This window comes from Silurus meridionalis, chromosome 15 (assembly GCF_014805685.1).
Source record: "Silurus meridionalis isolate SWU-2019-XX chromosome 15, ASM1480568v1, whole genome shotgun sequence".
Classification (NCBI taxonomy): domain Eukaryota; kingdom Metazoa; phylum Chordata; class Actinopteri; order Siluriformes; family Siluridae; genus Silurus; species Silurus meridionalis.
Genome location: NC_060898.1, coordinates 8,919,727 through 8,936,635, shown reverse-complemented (window position 1 = coordinate 8,936,635; position 16,909 = coordinate 8,919,727). Strand labels below are relative to the sequence as shown.

Sequence of the window (16,909 nt, the reverse complement as noted above, 5' to 3'; positions counted from 1 at the left end):
GAATTTTTAATTTGGTATGCGTGGCCTCTTTAGCAGTATGTGTGGTAATGCGTAGGTGTTATGGTGGGTACCATAGGTCCTGGGGGTCCATCAGGTCCAGGAGATCCAGGCAGACCTTGTTCTCCCTGAAATTAAACACATCTGTATAAATTTTTTTAAATATTATATTATATTATATTTGTTTAGTTTTTTTCTAGTGTGTATATTCATATTATATATTTTTTTGTATTCTTAACATTTGTATACTTTATAGTAACATTATATTTTAATATACTATTATACTTTATTTTATTTGTTTTTATGTTATTTTAATCTTTTTATTATTATCTTAATATTATAATTCTTGTTCATGTTTACAAATCGGACAGTCAAAAAAGCATTTCACTACATGTCATACTCTGTATAAATGTGTATGTGACAAATACAATTTTTATTTGAATTTGAATGATTAATTTCTGCCTCAGCTTTACATACACCAACCAGGCATAAGATTATGAAATTGTAACATTATGACCAGTGAAGTGAATAACACAGAATATCTCTTCATAATGTCACCTGTTAGTGAGTATTATATAATAGGCAGCAAGTGAAGATTTTTCCCTTTAAGTTGATTTGTTTTAAGCAGTTTAAAAAAACGGGTAAGTGTAAGGATTTAAATTTGTTTGATAAAGTCGAAATTGTGATGGCTAGATGACTGTGTCAGAGCATCTCCAAAACTAAAACTGCAGCTCTTGTGGTGTGTTCCCGGTCTGCAGTGGTCAGTATCTATCAAAAGTGGTCCAAGGAAGCAACATTGGACCGTGTGGTCCAATCCAACAAACCAGCTACTTTAGCACAAAATGCTGAAGAAGTTAATGCTCTTAATGATCTGTTTTGGCACCAAAAGGGGGACCAACACTGTATTAGGCTGATGGTCATAAAGTTATGCCTGGTCAATGAATATCCTGTTACAGATGCAACTATGAGAATGTTTAAAAACACCAATCTTTGAGGGATCTAAATCATATAACTAAAATACATGTTTCTCAATCCTGTACAACTCGTTTTGTGTGTGTGTGTGTGTGTGTGTGTGTGTGTGTGTGTGTGTGTGTGTGTGTGTGTCAGAACTCACTACTGGGCCAGGAATTCCTCGTAATCCTTCGGATCCAGGCTTGCCAGGAGCACCTTGAGGTCCAACAGGACCTGTCTTACCCTGTGGACCCTCGAGACCAGGCTCACCCTGAGAAACAAAAACAGCAATATTGCCACAGTAGTCTAATAATGCAAATATAATGTTTTACACATTTTTTTTTAAGTTTATTGGTTGTAAGAATGTCTTGCGGTTGTTTACCTTAGCTCCTTTCTCTCCCTGCCGTCCTTCAGGCCCTGCCACCCCTGGAGGACCCTAAACACAAAGAAATAGAATAAAAAATATAACAAAACATAAATATTGATATGTAGACAGATAGGCAGACAGACAAAAACAGATTGATAGATTGATAGATGTGAGTTCATATCGAGAATTACTATATGCAGAAATTGCTTACTCTTTTTCCTGGAGGTCCAGTTGGTCCAGATTCACCAGTTGGTCCTGGAGATCCCTGACATAAACCACATTAACCCAAATAAATATAATGAATGTATCTTAACTTTAAAAAAAGTTTTGTAACAGATGATTGAAAGGTTAACTCACAGGCTGACCAGACTCTCCATCATCACCTTTGTCACCAGGAGGACCATCCAAACCCTGAAATAAATTAGTTTTTTAAATTACTATTTACTGTGATTTACTAACACATAAGTGTATTACAGTCAAGACAGTAATAAAACATACAGGTGGGCCAGGCTCTCCAGGAGGTCCAGGATCACCAGGAAAACCACTTGGACCCTAAAAGAAAAAGTTTTTTTTTTTTATAATCAAATTATAAACTCACATAATAGCAATTTCAATTTATTAATAACAGATGATTGAGTAAAGTTGTATTTTTCTAATTTGTTTTTAAATTAGCTTTTTATTCTGATTTCACCAATAAAAATATATTATTTAAATTAACAAGAAATATTAAATATAAAGAGTATTTTTATTAGCAGCTAATTAATTTGTTGCAATTCTGCAACTCACTGGACTTCCTTTGGGACCATCATCACCAGGAGGGCCCTTAGGTCCTGGTGGACCAGCAGTTCCAGCAGGACCAGATTCTCCTTTCTCTCCTCGCTCTCCTCTTGGTCCCTGACACACACACATTTGCCAACATGTAGTTTTTATTTTCATTTCTCGAAAAGTAATATTATACTGAAGAAGAATACATTATCTAAACTGAGTGAAGTTTTTAAAGTGGTATTAAATATAACAAACACATGTTCTGTTATTGCCCATAGACTGTGTGGTGTATTGATAGTCCTTTTACAAATACATTATATTGTACAAATGTATATATGGAGAGTTTGTACAAATTTGTTATGTAGCACAGTTAGGATTATTTTGTAGATCACTGTATCATACCGGAGGACCAACGTCGCCTTGCAAACCGGGCTCTCCAGGCTCACCTGGGTCTCCCTAGATAAGGAACAAAGTGCCAGTGAATGTCACAATGTTATTCTAGAAACAACTGCTAGACTTAACTTCAAATAGAAACTGTTTATGAAACAGTCACTTAAATGAAACTCTGCCATGACACTTCCAAACCTTTTAGAATACAGATATGTAACCTTTCACTACAATTTTTTAACTACTTTTTACATGGTAATCTAAAAGCAGTCTTGTCTTGGCAGTGTTCAACAGGATTATTGAAAAATAAATGATATTCCATTTTTCTTCTAAAACATTTAATTCTGTTTAAAATGTTTTTTTTTTTTCAGTTTTCAAACCTTCTCTCCCACAGCTCCAGGGTTTCCAATGCCTCCAGAGGGTCCCTGGGGTCCATCAGCTCCTGGGGGTCCAGAGGGGCCTCGGGGACCTGGAGGACCAGGTGGACCCTGAGATAGAAAGAAAGAGAAAGAAATGAGAAGATACACGCAAATGGGATTGAATTAAATTCAGACTCCTGTTCAAGCATAAAATTATCTTTTATTTGGGTCAAACTGACCTACTTCCATTTAAAAAAAAAAAAGAATAAATAGTGCAAAGACTATAATGCATTTTTTAGTTATGCTGAAAAAAGTAAAAATATATACAGTAGTACATATGTATTAAAATGTTTACTATTAGAATATAAGTTTTACTGTTGTTCAAATGTACTGCTAAGTACTGTAAAACAATTTACACAAAACATTTTATTCAATGGCAAAAAATGAATTGAGGAATTTAAGTAATTTATTCTTACCATATGACCAACGTCTCCAGTTTCTCCTTTCTCACCAGGAGGTCCAGGCAAACCCTGTGTGCAAAAGTACCCAGAAGTTATATTCTTCCTCATCATTTATTAATTGCATTTATTATAAGCAATTAAGACAGCAATATTAAATGCTAATTTTGTGTATATTGTGTTAGTAGATTCCCACCTGAAGGCCAACAGGTCCTGGTGGCCCAGGGAATCCTCGCGGTCCCTCATCTCCTTTCTGCCCAAACAAGCCCTGCTGTCCTCTTGGACCAGGCTCTCCATCAGCTCCCTACAGTGAAAAAGAAAGGAAATTTTTAAAATATAAAATAGTTTATAATACACTTTACATGCTCAGTGGTTTTTAGAATGCCAATGTGTTTGATGTTGGTCTTTAGTAGTAGCATATCAAGACAATATATAATAAATATTTTGTAGGATGCTAAAATATTTGAATAATAAAATATCTGAAAAAATATTTTAATATATAAACAAATAGATGAGCAATACTCACAGCAGGACCAGGTGCACCAATTGGTCCTTGGGGACCGGTTGGCCCAGGAGGACCCTAAAAATCAAAAACAAAAATACTATTTATTACAACCACTGAAGGGAGAATGAAATAAACAGAAACAAAAGAATATATATACTCACCTGTTCTCCTTTATCTCCTTTGCCACCTTTCTGACCAGGCTCACCAATCTCACCCTGTCAAATGCAAGATAGTTTTTACTGCAAAAGTGACCAATGTGTATTTATATATAATTATTGGCATTTTTGGAAATAAAATGTTATTTAAAATAAAGGCAGAATAGAATTGTGGTCCTTAAGGGCAGCCATACCTTATCTCCATCTTCTCCTGGAGGTCCAAGAGGTCCAGCAGGACCAGGCAAACCAACAGGACCCTGAATACCATCTCTACCAGCAGGGCCTTGAGGTCCTTTTTCTCCCTAAAGAAATAAACAGCCTAATTGATCGGACGATCTGTAAATACGGTAATTACCACTTACGCATATAAAAGGAATTTGTATGTTATAGATTCAAGTTTAGGGTTAGAAATTATATTCCAGGCTTCAGTAGGAGTTTTAACAAATGTTACATTTAAGCTTTAAAATATGGGTCTATGGTTACGATTGAGGTTAGGGCTGGGTTATTTGCTGCTATAACAGGACATTTGCACAAAGACTGTGCTACTTACTGGTCCACCTTTCTCTCCAGCAGGCCCTGGGGGTCCCTGAGGTCCTGGGCGTCCAGGTGGTCCAGTGGGACCTGTTGGACCAGCAGGTCCTCGCTCACCAGGTGAACCCTGGAGAAAAAACACACAAAAATTATAAATTGTAATAAATGTTAGAACAACAGTAATTTAGAGTAGTCATGTCGGGAAAGCCTTTTTAGAATGGAAAATTATTGTAATATTTATCTAAAGTTTTTTTTAAATGTCATGTCAGAAATATCCATTATTACAGAGAGAGAGAGAGAGAGAGAAATTTAGAATAAAAGACAAACCTACTGTACACATATTTACTTACTGAAAAGCCTTTGTGTAGGGCAGAGCACAAAAAAGGAAACAGGAAGTAAAACAGTGAATATAAAAGAGGCAGTGAAAATAGAAAAAGACTGAGAGAGAAATGATAGAGGAAGAGAGAAAAAGACAGATGGAGTAAATTGTTTACTTACAGCAGGCCCAGGTGGACCCGGTGGTCCTTCACTCCCTTTCAAACCTGCAGTTCCCTGCAAAAAACCCCAATATTATAAATAGATATAGATAATATTATGAACAAATTAATTTTCTTGTTTTATTTGTATATTTATATGTGCAACTTATGTAACAAAATATTTTGTTGCAAAATTATACAAATAATGTTTGTATTTATCTTAATTGCACCGGTATCAAATTTAAACTAAGTGTTGTAAATGTAACTCACAACAGGCCCAGGTAACCCTCTCTCTCCAGGAAAACCTCGCAGTCCTTGGGGTCCATCTTTACCAGCTGGCCCTGCAGGACCTGGATCTCCCTAAATACATAATCAACCAGACAAAATATATGCTGCTAACTGTAAAGAAATATAATGTTAAAAAATAATATAAAAGTTTTTTTTTTTTTTTAAACAAACAGCTAAAATAGGTATTTTCATTATATATTATATATTAAACATCAAAATAGCTTGACTTCTGTGTAAACAAAATCAATGCTTGGTGGCCAACCAAATTGGATTCTTACATAGGGCATATATTACATTTGTAAATTAATATGTTAAAACTGTAAACTTGTAACAATTTAATTCATCTACATTGCAGGCCACCATGTATACACATTCACACACTTATTCAAACATTTGGCATTTGTCAGGAGGAATAAGGAAGCAATCCACTGCAACATCAAGAAAACATATTTGTATCTTGTAGCTAGCATTTATAATATTATGCATTTAAATGTATATATTAAAAATGAATTCTCATGGTTTTAGCATTACAACCATGAATTATATTTACGAGCGTGGTGGTACCGATTTAAGTAATCATTCATTCATCGTTTTCTTACCTTAGCTCCTTCTTTACCAGCAGGTCCTGGCAGACCTTGTTCACCTGGTGGTCCTGGAGGTCCAGGATGGCCACGCTCTCCCATTGGTCCAGTTTCACCTGTTGGTCCCTATGCAGTGATAAATTGGTAATGAGTGAGTTTTGGGTACTGTAGTAGGTGGACAGTAAGGAAGTAAATGTAATAACTTCAATACATTTCAATATCAAATAACTTACTTGCATAATTGTTTTTTAAGTAGTTCAAAAAGTTTTGGGTTTATGATAATTTTAATAGATATCATTCAGTGTTTGACTAATTAATATTATTCTATTAAGAGAATGCTAAGAGTAATATTAGAGTCTTTTCATATAAACTGAGTTGATTAAGCAAGAGTCTTGTGAAAAAAATAAAATAAAAATAGGACATTATAGCTATATAATAGTACTCTTTATACTTAAGTACATTTGAAGGGAAATACTTTGGTACTTTTACTCAAATAAAAGTACACTTTTACTGGAGTAATATTTTATTACTATTACTATTGTATCTCTTCTTTAACTTAAGTTCATAGTTTATGTACTTCGTCCACCACTGGCATTATTACACATTAGTCTTAGCCTTAACAGCACTGTGAACAAAGCTAACAAGCTCATGACAGATAAATAATTGGTGGATTTAAAACTATTTCGAAAATTATATTTAAATCCACACAATGTCTGTGCGGTGCTTATAATATGGAGCATTTGCTGTAAGATAAGGGCTAGAGTGTGTGTGTGTGTGTGTGTGTGTGTGTGTGTGTGTGTGTGTGTGTGTGTGTGTGTGTTTGTGTGTGTGTGTTTAGACTCACCTGAGGTCCCAGCACACCTGGAGGTCCGGGTGGTCCAGTCTTTCCTTGGAAACCCTGAGGAGCAGACAAGTTAATGAGTCAGAATAAATAGTGCAGATACAGGAAATTATACAGGAAGAGGGAAATATGTTTGGATTGTAAATAAAGGGAATGTTTGAAGGACAGATGGGTGACAGGTGACATGGAGAGTAGGTACATGTAAGAGAGAGAAGACAGGTGACAGACAGGTGGACAGTCTGTGTGTGTGCGTGTAGCATGACTCACTGTCTCTCCTCTCTGGCCAGGGTGCCCGGGCAGTCCGTCTTTTCCAGCTGGTCCCTGAGAAACATAGACAGTGGATAGATCAGAGAAAAAAAATAAAAGTTTGAAAATACGACTATTCCTTTTTCCATTCCACTGCAAATGTCACTCACAGGAGGCCCTTTAGGTCCAGGGAATCCAGTTGATCCCTGAGGTCCTGGCAAACCCTGCAGAACACAAATGACCCACAAATATATTACATTCTCTTAGAGTAAAAGTTTCCTCTGTAAGCAGCTGGACCATAACAACACACCCATGAGCAGAAGTATTCGTTTCTTGTTTACTTAAGGGTTTTGCTCTATATGTTGCATTGCATATGTTGTCAGGCATATTGCCAATGCCTGGTGTTGTATATGTTAAAAACCTTGTTTTCCATGTTTTGACCATTTTGACAGCTCTTAATAGTGTACATTTTTGGTGTAAAGAGTTGTGCCACTAGTGTGTTTTGCACATTGCAATATAGAAGAAATGTGAGTTTGGATATGGGATGGCATCAGCAAAAAAAAAAAAAAAGTGTAATAATTGGAGCAATTATATAAATAAATTTGGTTAAATTATATTCAATTACATTTTGTGTGTGTACACCTAGATTTATAGATTGTAGATTTGCTAGGTAAAAAGTAAAAAGTATTGTAAATGCATACCCGTTCACCAGGTGGTCCAGGGGGTCCATCACTTCCTGAGTTGCCCTGTGGAGAAACAATGAAAAATGTTTATGTTCACTGTTCACACCCCTTCATGCTTTTTTTGTCCAATTGGTTCATAAAATGCAAAATGCCAAAAAAGCAAACCAATACATGTTTACTGGTCTAAAAAAGTTATAACTATTTACAGCTGACCACCTTTTAATAGACTCAATCCTTGTCATTGTAATACTAATAGTTAAATAAAAATCTAAAAATAGTACAGGTTTGACATCCACAGAACATATATTTAAATCAGAAGTGTTAGCTAGCAACCATTTTCTGGACAAAACGAAGCTTCCTCAGTTATCACCAGAACTGCAGAAAAATACAAACTCATATAAATGTATTTAATTGCATGTAAAAACCAAAACAAAAAAAAACCAAAACAAATTGATGACATCACTTTTAAAAGTTTTGGAACAGCAAAAACAATCTTTTTGACTATACTGAACAGATTTGGATTTGAGATAAAATGATGAGTATTGGTAAATCATACCAGATGCCATGGTACTAGCTCCACTGTGCTTATCAAATATTTCTGGGACCATGCGCATATCCTTTCCTTATGTTAATTCTGGTTCCAGAACTTTTTACCACTCACTGCAATTCCAATTCCAAACTAGCCTTATCTGTCTCCATATTTCTGCTTTCAAAGTCTTCTTTGAAAGGTGGATAGTAAGACCTTAACCCCTGCCCTGTGGAGTTGGTTAGTGACGTCAATGACTTGTTTCTGGAACTTTCTTTTGCTGCTGTTTACCTTAGCTGACCAGTTTGATCTCTGGTCGATAGTACTCCAGTGGTTTCTATTTTTTAGGACATTAAAAATCTTTTCTCAGTTTTAAAATGGTTTGCTTTTCTCTTCACAGGCAAAAACCAGGACTCAAACAAGGATCCACTCTTTTAATGGTGGGTTCAAATAAATTATGTTTAACACTTCCAATTGTGTATATCAGTAAACAAATTCCACAATTACAATCGATCATCTCATATAAGATTTTACTTAATCCCAGATGTCCTTAGTGTATAGCAAAACAAAAGAAACGGCAATGCTCTTCCATTACTGTACCTTGCGATGGAACTGTATTACTTAGTATGGAATGCAAACTGATGCTGTCTTTATAAACTAGCAGTGCATTACAAGATGCAGTATATTTGTTTTTTCACAAATATACAATTCAATCTGGTAAAATACAAATTTGTGTATAAAGGGGATCAAAATGTTTTACAAATAAACATGTCTCCCGGGAAATTAAAAGCTACCTTTGGTCCTGCTTTTCCTGTGGGTCCCCTAGGGCCTCTTTCTCCTCGAGGGCCCTGAAGAAAAAAAAAAGACATCAGGATGGCAGCATAAGCACTATATTCCATGGAGTAATTTTTTTTTAAATGTCCATCTATTTGTAGGCAGGAAGAATCTTACAGTAGGTCCTCGCTGTCCTCGTGGACCAGCCTTTCCAGCTATTCCCTAAAGGAAGACAGAAACAAACGCAAATGACAGTTAGAGACATAATCAGTTACACAGTTTACTTTAGTTTATATAGAATGAAGTGGTTTGCTCATCATCACACTGCCATACCCTTGTTCCCTTTTCTCCATTGGCTCCTGCGAAGCCTTGGAATCCTTGAGAACCCTGTAAAGCAAAGGGGAAACAGACGATGAAAGAACATGTCTGTATGTCAAGGAAAAATAGGCTATTAGATCCACAAAACCTACCTTTGGCCCTTGCCTTCCAGGATATCCTGGCAATCCTGGAACACCAAGCTTGCCCTAAAAGATGATATATATTATAATTATTTCAGTGAATGTGTATAGTACCTTGGTGTATAGTAATAACTAACTCAACACATATATTTTAATGTTTTTTTATACACAGTATAATTTCCATCAATTCTAATCTTCGTGTCATTACATGTTACATTAATGAAAGGAAATAATGACAGAAAAAAAAAAAAAATTAATTTGCTTCAATGTGATAGACAAACAAAATTTAGCTAGCCATAAGCTTATGAAAAAGCTTGATTACTGCATTTTGTCTATCAATGAAAAAATTGCAATGCATCTAGAAAGTGATCCCTTATTTTAAAGCATACAAAACAAGAAAAAGTAAGTAAAAAACACACACACACACACACACACACACACACACACACACACACCTTCTCTCCATTTGGTCCAAGAGGTCCGGCATCTCCAGGAAGGCCAGAACGTCCTTTAGGTCCTTCAGGACCATCCTCTCCTCTGGGTCCTGCAGGTCCACCCTCACCCTAAAATGCACATACCCACATTATTAGTGTTGTTGGAGTAATATGTTAAGAACTCAACATTACATAATCAAAATTGGAAGACTAGTTTACAATTTAAATATCAAATGCTAAATAGTAAATATAAAAAAAACCTAAAAACCTAAATATTAATAGTATATATGTAGATAAAATAAATGTGAAATGTGCAGCATTGAAGCTGTATCACATGTTACTATGTCCCTGTTGCTGGTCTGAATGACCAATCACCCAATTAATATTTGGTAAATGGTGATCATATCATGACCATATTTCATGGATAAATGAGTGCGAATTTGTGCATTAACTGTATCCATACAAATCTGGGAATCTATTTGGCTTAAAAATCAAGGCTATTTTGATTGCTGTAAAAATTAAACCGCATGACATGCTGGTTTAACTACATATTTCTGTGAAACATTTTAAAATCTAAATATCATTGGAAGTAATGTGCAATGAATAGCATACAAACATCTAGTAAGAAAAGTTTAAAATTAATTAATTTTTATTCATTCCATAACATCTGCAAACTGGATCTCAGTAAATGACAAGAAATATGATCTTAAATGAACATATACGTATATACAATACGTAAAACGTTTTTATCACCTGCTTTATAGTTAAAAACTGAACCAAGTATGTGTGCTGGGTCATCACTCTGTGACACACATAGGCTTACTTGATAAAGTTTTTGACTTGCTTTACTACATTAAATATAGATTTGTGTGTCTATGTGCTTAGTTAAAAGTAAAAAAATGCACCAAAGATAAACAAAATAATACACAACTTACCCGATCACCCTTGATACCCATATCTCCTTTAAATCCAGGGAAGCCATCTTCTCCCTGGGGAAAAGTATGAGAAATCAAGGAGAAGAAGGAGATGTGTATTTTTTTTTAATAACTAAAAACAAACAGTTTTGTTTTGACAAATCAATGGCCTCTTGGATCAGTGTATAAAGTATACAAACATGACATGAAAAAATACTGTACCTTTTCACCCTTGTTTCCTTTTAGCCCACGAACTCCATCAGCACCCTGGAAATAGAGAGAGAGAGGAAGAGATAGAGAGAGAGAGAGAGAGAGAGAGAGAGAGAGAGAGAGAGAGAGAGAGAGAGAGAGAATATTTTTTAAGACTAAAGAATGTGCAACTAAAGTAAATAAAAAAAGCAAAACCATACAGACCAATATCCCCAGTTCAATTATCTAGTTTTATATTTGTAGACATAGATAAGGAATTAAACATCACTGTGCATGGTGTTGTAGTAAAGCAAATACTGACAGGATGGTGTGATGACTTCTGTTTTGGTACATACATACATACAGAGACTCCTTTACAATTTTTTTTTATTATATTTAAACATATTTGAATATTATAAATATCTACTTATAGCAAACTCCACCACATTAATAATGAAATGTTTCTTTGGAAAATAATGTTTTTAAAATCAATTTATCATTAGCCTTAAAGATGTAGATGGTCTGTTGCATCCAGCATTATTGCCAAAATCACATTAAATTAATGTCTTTTGAAAAAACTGGTATGGGGCATCTTTTAGCAGTAGGAGAAGCAACTTTAATAGTTATACACTGGAGTACTTACTTTGACTTCTATCAATCATTAAATTTTGAAGGAAACTTGGCCTACTTTTAGAACTCTTCAATAAATATAGAATAACAGAAATATTGTGGTTTGTAAATCTTGAACAATCTTTGCTATTCTGAAAGACAAGCAGAATGTAGAATTCCAAGAGTATGTCACGATTTACTGACCTTCACACCTCGAGGGCCAGGATATCCGATTGGTCCTTGTGCTCCAGATGGTCCCTAAGATGCAGAAAAGAGATAAGAAGGAATAATAAGTGATCATATCAGACTTTGAATCATCATGTGACAGAGAGATAAAGAATATAAATAAAAATTTTTACCATTTGACCTTTTTCACCAGATGGGCCTTCCTTCCCTGGGTGACCCTGCGAGTGTGTGTAAAAGATAAAAAACAAAAATATCACTATAAAATAAGAACAGTTATAGTTAAATCATTAAAACAGGGTTTATATATTTAAGTTATAATACCAAGGCACAGTTTGATGTCCTGATGATTTACAAATTTAAAACACTATAATTACTTTAAAACATTTACAATAATAAATAGTGTTAATGCACTATGTTGAGAATCGGTTTACTAATAATAGGCATACATTTGCATAAAGCATAGAGTATAAAGTATACATTTTTTACATAAATTACATTTATAACAGATTATTATATTTAACAGCTGGACTTTCCTTCCATAGTATTCATATTCCTGTGTGTGTGTGTGTGTGTGTGTGTGTGTGTGTGTGTGTGTGTGTGTGTGTGTGTGTGTGTTTATTCCTTCACACTGACCGGAGGTCCATCAGCTCCTGGCATGCCTGGTAATCCTGGTTTTCCTGTTGGACCCTTAAAAGATAATAGAGGATAACCTTTTGGTATTCATTCTTTCATTCATATAATGATGATTAATTAAAACCCACACAAACACACATTACCTTCTCTCCTGGAGGTCCGATGGCTCCTTGAGGTCCTGGAAGTCCCTGTAAAAGGATGTCCATTCAAGTTCGAGTTATCTCATTTCATAAATGTTTGTCCAGCATTTATCGCTTGAGTGATGTCACTTTTAGTTTAGGCTTAGGCTTACAGAAGTTTAGACAGGTGGTGTCCACTCTTTTCTAGAAAGGGCCAATGCACACTGCAGGTTTTCATTCCAACCAAGCAGAAGCCACAAATGAGTCGGCTTAAAGTCAACGAGCAGCTTAAAAAAGTGGGATCATGTGTGGCTACTGGTTGTTTAAAATGAAAAACGGAACCTACAATAGGCCTTTATAAATAAGATTGAGATACTTGGATCATGTATAGTCAGATTACAATAAATTGCATTTGGGATTTAAAACTTATATTAGACAAGTACTAGACAACATATTGGGATGGATTGTAAGAATGGAGAGGCTCAAAGATATGGGGAGGATAATCCAAAACATTCTTAGGTCTGAGGGATTCCCTAGGAAAATCTTGATTTGAGCAGAGGGGATGAACAAAGTGCCAAGCCACCAACTGATACAACAGATTTTAACCTGTTCACTAAAATCTCTAATATACAGTTTTATACATAAAAAGTATTGTGATATCTAACTTTTCAAGTCATAAATGGTTCTTTCACAAGTTGTTACCGCAAAGTTGGAGGTACACAATTGTACATGATGTCTTTGGGTGTGTTAGCATTAAATGTGCCTTTCACTTAAACTAGGAGACTTACACCTGCTGACAATGGCCCTAAGCTGTTGATCATGTAGTGCATAAGAGTCACAGTTGACAACTATGAGCTCAGTTACATAATACACATGATACAGTAACTGGATTTCAATCTGGCTAACAGGAGACACATTTGAGAACATGTAAATGCATGCAATTATTATTGTTATCCTGTTATATTGTCATCTATATACAGTAGAACAGTGATCCCCAACCCCCAGGCCACGGACCGGCCGGTAACACATAATACATTACCGCTAAATTGAAACCCCCAAGCTAGCAAAATGAAAAAAAAACAACACAGTGGATTTTTGTTTTCTTATTATATTTAGAAAATACCAGTTTTTTGCCAGTAATATAATTTTATTTTGTTGTATTAATCTGCCACACCTTAAAGGTTCCAGGGATCCACCAGCCACACCCTCGCCAAACCCTCCAATCACTCCAAGCAGCTCACCAACTTACTAATCATCCACACCTGGTCCAAATCAGACACCACACTATAAAGACCCCGTTTACCCACATAATCATCGTCCGTTCTACAGCTTAGGCTTTCGAACATTCAGGACTGCCCAAACTACTCCGTTTGGTTTTTGCTTAGCTTCCAAGCTTCTGTGTGTTATCTGTGCTCAATCTGCCACAGTTATTCCTTTAGTTCAGTTTACCCTAGTTGGGTGCTCTTTTTTGTTGTGCTTTCAGCCTTGCCCTTTTGCTTTCTTATTAAAAGGCCTTCGTTGAATTCACTCGGTTTCCAGTACGTTCTTAGCGCCTGACAAAAGGCCAGTCTGTGAAAATATTGTCTGACATTAAACCGGTCTGTGGCGCAAAAAAGGTTGGGGACCACAACAGCAGAAGACATATGACATAATGACACAGTCCACTCTCATCCTATTGAAGATAATAATATTTATTAATTAATTATCTTAATTCATTAAGATAATATTATTTCCAATTTCCTCTGAAATAAATTAACTTTATGTGTATTGAAATCTATATTACTGTTTAAATTAATAATTAAAACCTTAGTGCTCAAGATTTGTACCCAAGTGCTCAATTGATATTGCTAGTTGGGTTGTGAGTATCTGAGTAGTTTGTAAAGTAACCATTAGTGTTCAGTTGATCTTGCAGTAGGAGAGTACACATGCTTACCTGAGCACCAGGGTTGCCTTGCTGTCCTGGAGGACCAGGCTCACCTTGAGGACCCTGATGGAAAATAAAAAACGACCAATTCATGAAAGATCACCAACATAAAAGCACACAGATCAAATGCACTTCTCTCTCTTTCTCTCTCTCATTTTCAATTTTTATTTGTATAGCGCTTTTAACAATGAACATTGTCTCAAAGCAGCTTTACACAGATAATGTGGTGATTAAAAGTAAATATGTTCTTTGTAAGTAAGTTTGTCCCTGATGAGCAACTGTGGCAATCTTTCTGTCTCTCTCTCTCTCACACACACTCACACACACTCTAAATATCAGTCTGAAAATGGAAAGTGAATACCTTAATTATACTTTAAATACTTTGAAATAATGTTTTGTGTGAGACTGTGTGTGTGTGTGTATGTGTGTGTGTGTGTGTGTGTGTGTGTGTGTGTGTGTGTGTGTGTGTGTGTGTGTGTGTGAGTAAGAAACACTCACAATGTTTCCTTTTGGACCAGGATGACCATCCATTCCTGTCACTCCCTGTAGACAAACATTACACATTATCACATTACAAGAACCTATAATCAAACCTTATTGAGTTATAATTATTTATTCCCCATCAGTAGTACTTTATCATGTTCAAGGATGCAACATAATACTGTTATACAGTTACATGCTGTTTAGAAACAAATGTTTATAAACGAGAAATGCAGCAGAATAGTATGTGAACAAACATTCAAATGTGAGACTTACAGGAGATCCCTGCGGTCCCTGGGGTCCTTTGGGTCCTAACAAACCACGAGGACCCTGGATTAAGGAAGGAATGATGTTGGTGATAAGTTTTGAAAACCACATTTCGATCAATACTTTAATGCTAATAGTTTATTAGCATTTGATTTTTAATAAAATAGCAACAAAGTTAAATCCATATTATCTAAATCCAAAATATTATGTTTACTGATGCATTACCAACATAGCATTAATCACCTACAGAGACGAACAATTCAATGGAAATACAGAATTACAAGGACTTGTGTGTTTGTGTGTGTGTGTGTGTGTGTGTGTGTGTATACTGTTTATATTTATTTCAAAGCAATTAAACCTCATACAGTGTGCCTTGAGCAGCCTCTGCTGGCCATTGTATAGAATTATACAATATACAGAATTACTGATTTATGAATAAATTGTACATATAATTGTTATATTTGGCTCTTTAAAGTACTGTTAGCACTTTTGTAGGACTTAATTAACAAATTTATTTTGTAAATTAACAAGTTAAGTTAACATTCAACAAATTGCGTTACTCCAAGACATGGTTTACTGGCCTCACTGAATATACTACTTACAAAGATTCTGAATTGTGATTTTAAATTGCAGCAAATTAAGGAATTTCCACTCACAGAATGATCTGTCTTTGCATTTTGCCAATGACAGACAGGACACTACCCAGTAGTTAAAATTTTAAACTAACTTATATTAGTTTATTAGTGCTTCATATAATTGCTTTAGAACTATTTTCAGAATATGAAACATTTTCACTGATTTGGCTTGCAGAGCTATTTCTGGATACCTGCTGGATACTATTGCCTTTGTTTTGCTATTATTCATCTGCATTCTCTGTACAGTACATTTTTGATAAATGCAGATGATTTCACTGCTAGTTAATAGTAGTCTTATTTTAAGTGATTTTTACAAAGTAGCTACATATTTAGTGCCTTTATACATTTTTAGTGCAGTCTGTGACTTTCTTGTTGTGTGTTTGGATTGACTGGATTTTGTAATACACAATTACTTAGCTTCAAGTGCTGTGTAATGTGTGAATCTACCTTAAGGGTTTATGTATGCTTTATAAACAAGCTTAACAAAGACCTACTCTTTAGTTCTCTGGCTTCCTATTTGGCTGATACAGACCTACAGAACTAGATTTTTTTTATTCTGCATATTTAATCCCTGCATTTCTCATCATAATAATAAAAGGTTCTCACTGGTTCGCCAGGTAGACCCCTAGGTCCGACCTCACCATCATCTCCCTGGAAAACAAGAAATTACAACAGTGCTGAGATTGCAGATTAAAGTTTTAAGTTGCAGCAGTAAGAGATAAATGCATGGAGGTAAAAAAAAAAGAATGAGTTAATGAAAAGGGAGGAGAAATAAAAAAATGTATGTAAAAAAACTCATTTCTCACTCTTTCTCCATCCTCTCCTGAGGGTCCTGGGGGTCCTTGAGGTCCTGACTCACCCTATAATACAAAACAATGCCATAAACTTCATGTGATCCTGAGCTTTAAAAGGATTTGTAAACATGTAATAATTCGTAACAGGGTAAGTAAATAAACAAATAAATAAATATTATATTAATATAAATAATAACACCTCATATTAATTGCCACTTACCCTGTGTCCCTTTTCTCCAGGTAATCCAGCCAGACCATCAAAACCTCTGTCTCCCTGCATACCACACAAACACATACACATCAGTACGGCTGATAGGGTCATACCTAAAACCTGTAACATTCAAGGCAACTACAACATAGCCACTTGCCACTTACAA

General features: G+C 35.3%; 1 protein-coding gene across 2 annotated transcripts in view; it reads right to left on the bottom strand.

The window, feature by feature from the left end:
• The window catches only part of col5a1 (procollagen, type V, alpha 1), a 77,112-nt gene that overhangs the window by 10,930 nt on the left and 49,273 nt on the right, over positions 1-16,909 (bottom strand). For both annotated transcript variants that reach the window (XM_046868453.1, XM_046868454.1), the window contains exons 18-56: positions 16,753-16,806; positions 16,545-16,598; positions 16,345-16,389; positions 15,113-15,166; positions 14,855-14,899; positions 14,366-14,419; positions 12,457-12,501; positions 12,314-12,367; positions 11,854-11,898; positions 11,699-11,752; positions 10,919-10,963; positions 10,718-10,771; positions 9,804-9,911; positions 9,361-9,414; positions 9,224-9,277; positions 9,068-9,112; positions 8,911-8,964; positions 7,609-7,653; positions 7,078-7,131; positions 6,929-6,982; positions 6,665-6,718; positions 5,839-5,946; positions 5,222-5,311; positions 4,974-5,027; positions 4,495-4,602; positions 4,139-4,246; positions 3,951-4,004; positions 3,811-3,864; positions 3,481-3,588; positions 3,303-3,356; positions 2,848-2,955; positions 2,483-2,536; positions 2,102-2,209; positions 1,814-1,867; positions 1,673-1,726; positions 1,527-1,580; positions 1,331-1,384; positions 1,112-1,219; positions 72-125 (exon numbers count right to left, since the gene is read on the bottom strand). In XM_046868453.1, coding sequence (XP_046724409.1) covers positions 72-125; positions 1,112-1,219; positions 1,331-1,384; positions 1,527-1,580; positions 1,673-1,726; positions 1,814-1,867; positions 2,102-2,209; positions 2,483-2,536; positions 2,848-2,955; positions 3,303-3,356; positions 3,481-3,588; positions 3,811-3,864; positions 3,951-4,004; positions 4,139-4,246; positions 4,495-4,602; positions 4,974-5,027; positions 5,222-5,311; positions 5,839-5,946; positions 6,665-6,718; positions 6,929-6,982; positions 7,078-7,131; positions 7,609-7,653; positions 8,911-8,964; positions 9,068-9,112; positions 9,224-9,277; positions 9,361-9,414; positions 9,804-9,911; positions 10,718-10,771; positions 10,919-10,963; positions 11,699-11,752; positions 11,854-11,898; positions 12,314-12,367; positions 12,457-12,501; positions 14,366-14,419; positions 14,855-14,899; positions 15,113-15,166; positions 16,345-16,389; positions 16,545-16,598; positions 16,753-16,806 — 2,511 coding nt within the window. The remainder of the gene's footprint in view (positions 1-71; positions 126-1,111; positions 1,220-1,330; positions 1,385-1,526; positions 1,581-1,672; positions 1,727-1,813; positions 1,868-2,101; positions 2,210-2,482; positions 2,537-2,847; positions 2,956-3,302; positions 3,357-3,480; positions 3,589-3,810; positions 3,865-3,950; positions 4,005-4,138; positions 4,247-4,494; positions 4,603-4,973; positions 5,028-5,221; positions 5,312-5,838; positions 5,947-6,664; positions 6,719-6,928; positions 6,983-7,077; positions 7,132-7,608; positions 7,654-8,910; positions 8,965-9,067; positions 9,113-9,223; positions 9,278-9,360; positions 9,415-9,803; positions 9,912-10,717; positions 10,772-10,918; positions 10,964-11,698; positions 11,753-11,853; positions 11,899-12,313; positions 12,368-12,456; positions 12,502-14,365; positions 14,420-14,854; positions 14,900-15,112; positions 15,167-16,344; positions 16,390-16,544; positions 16,599-16,752; positions 16,807-16,909) is intronic.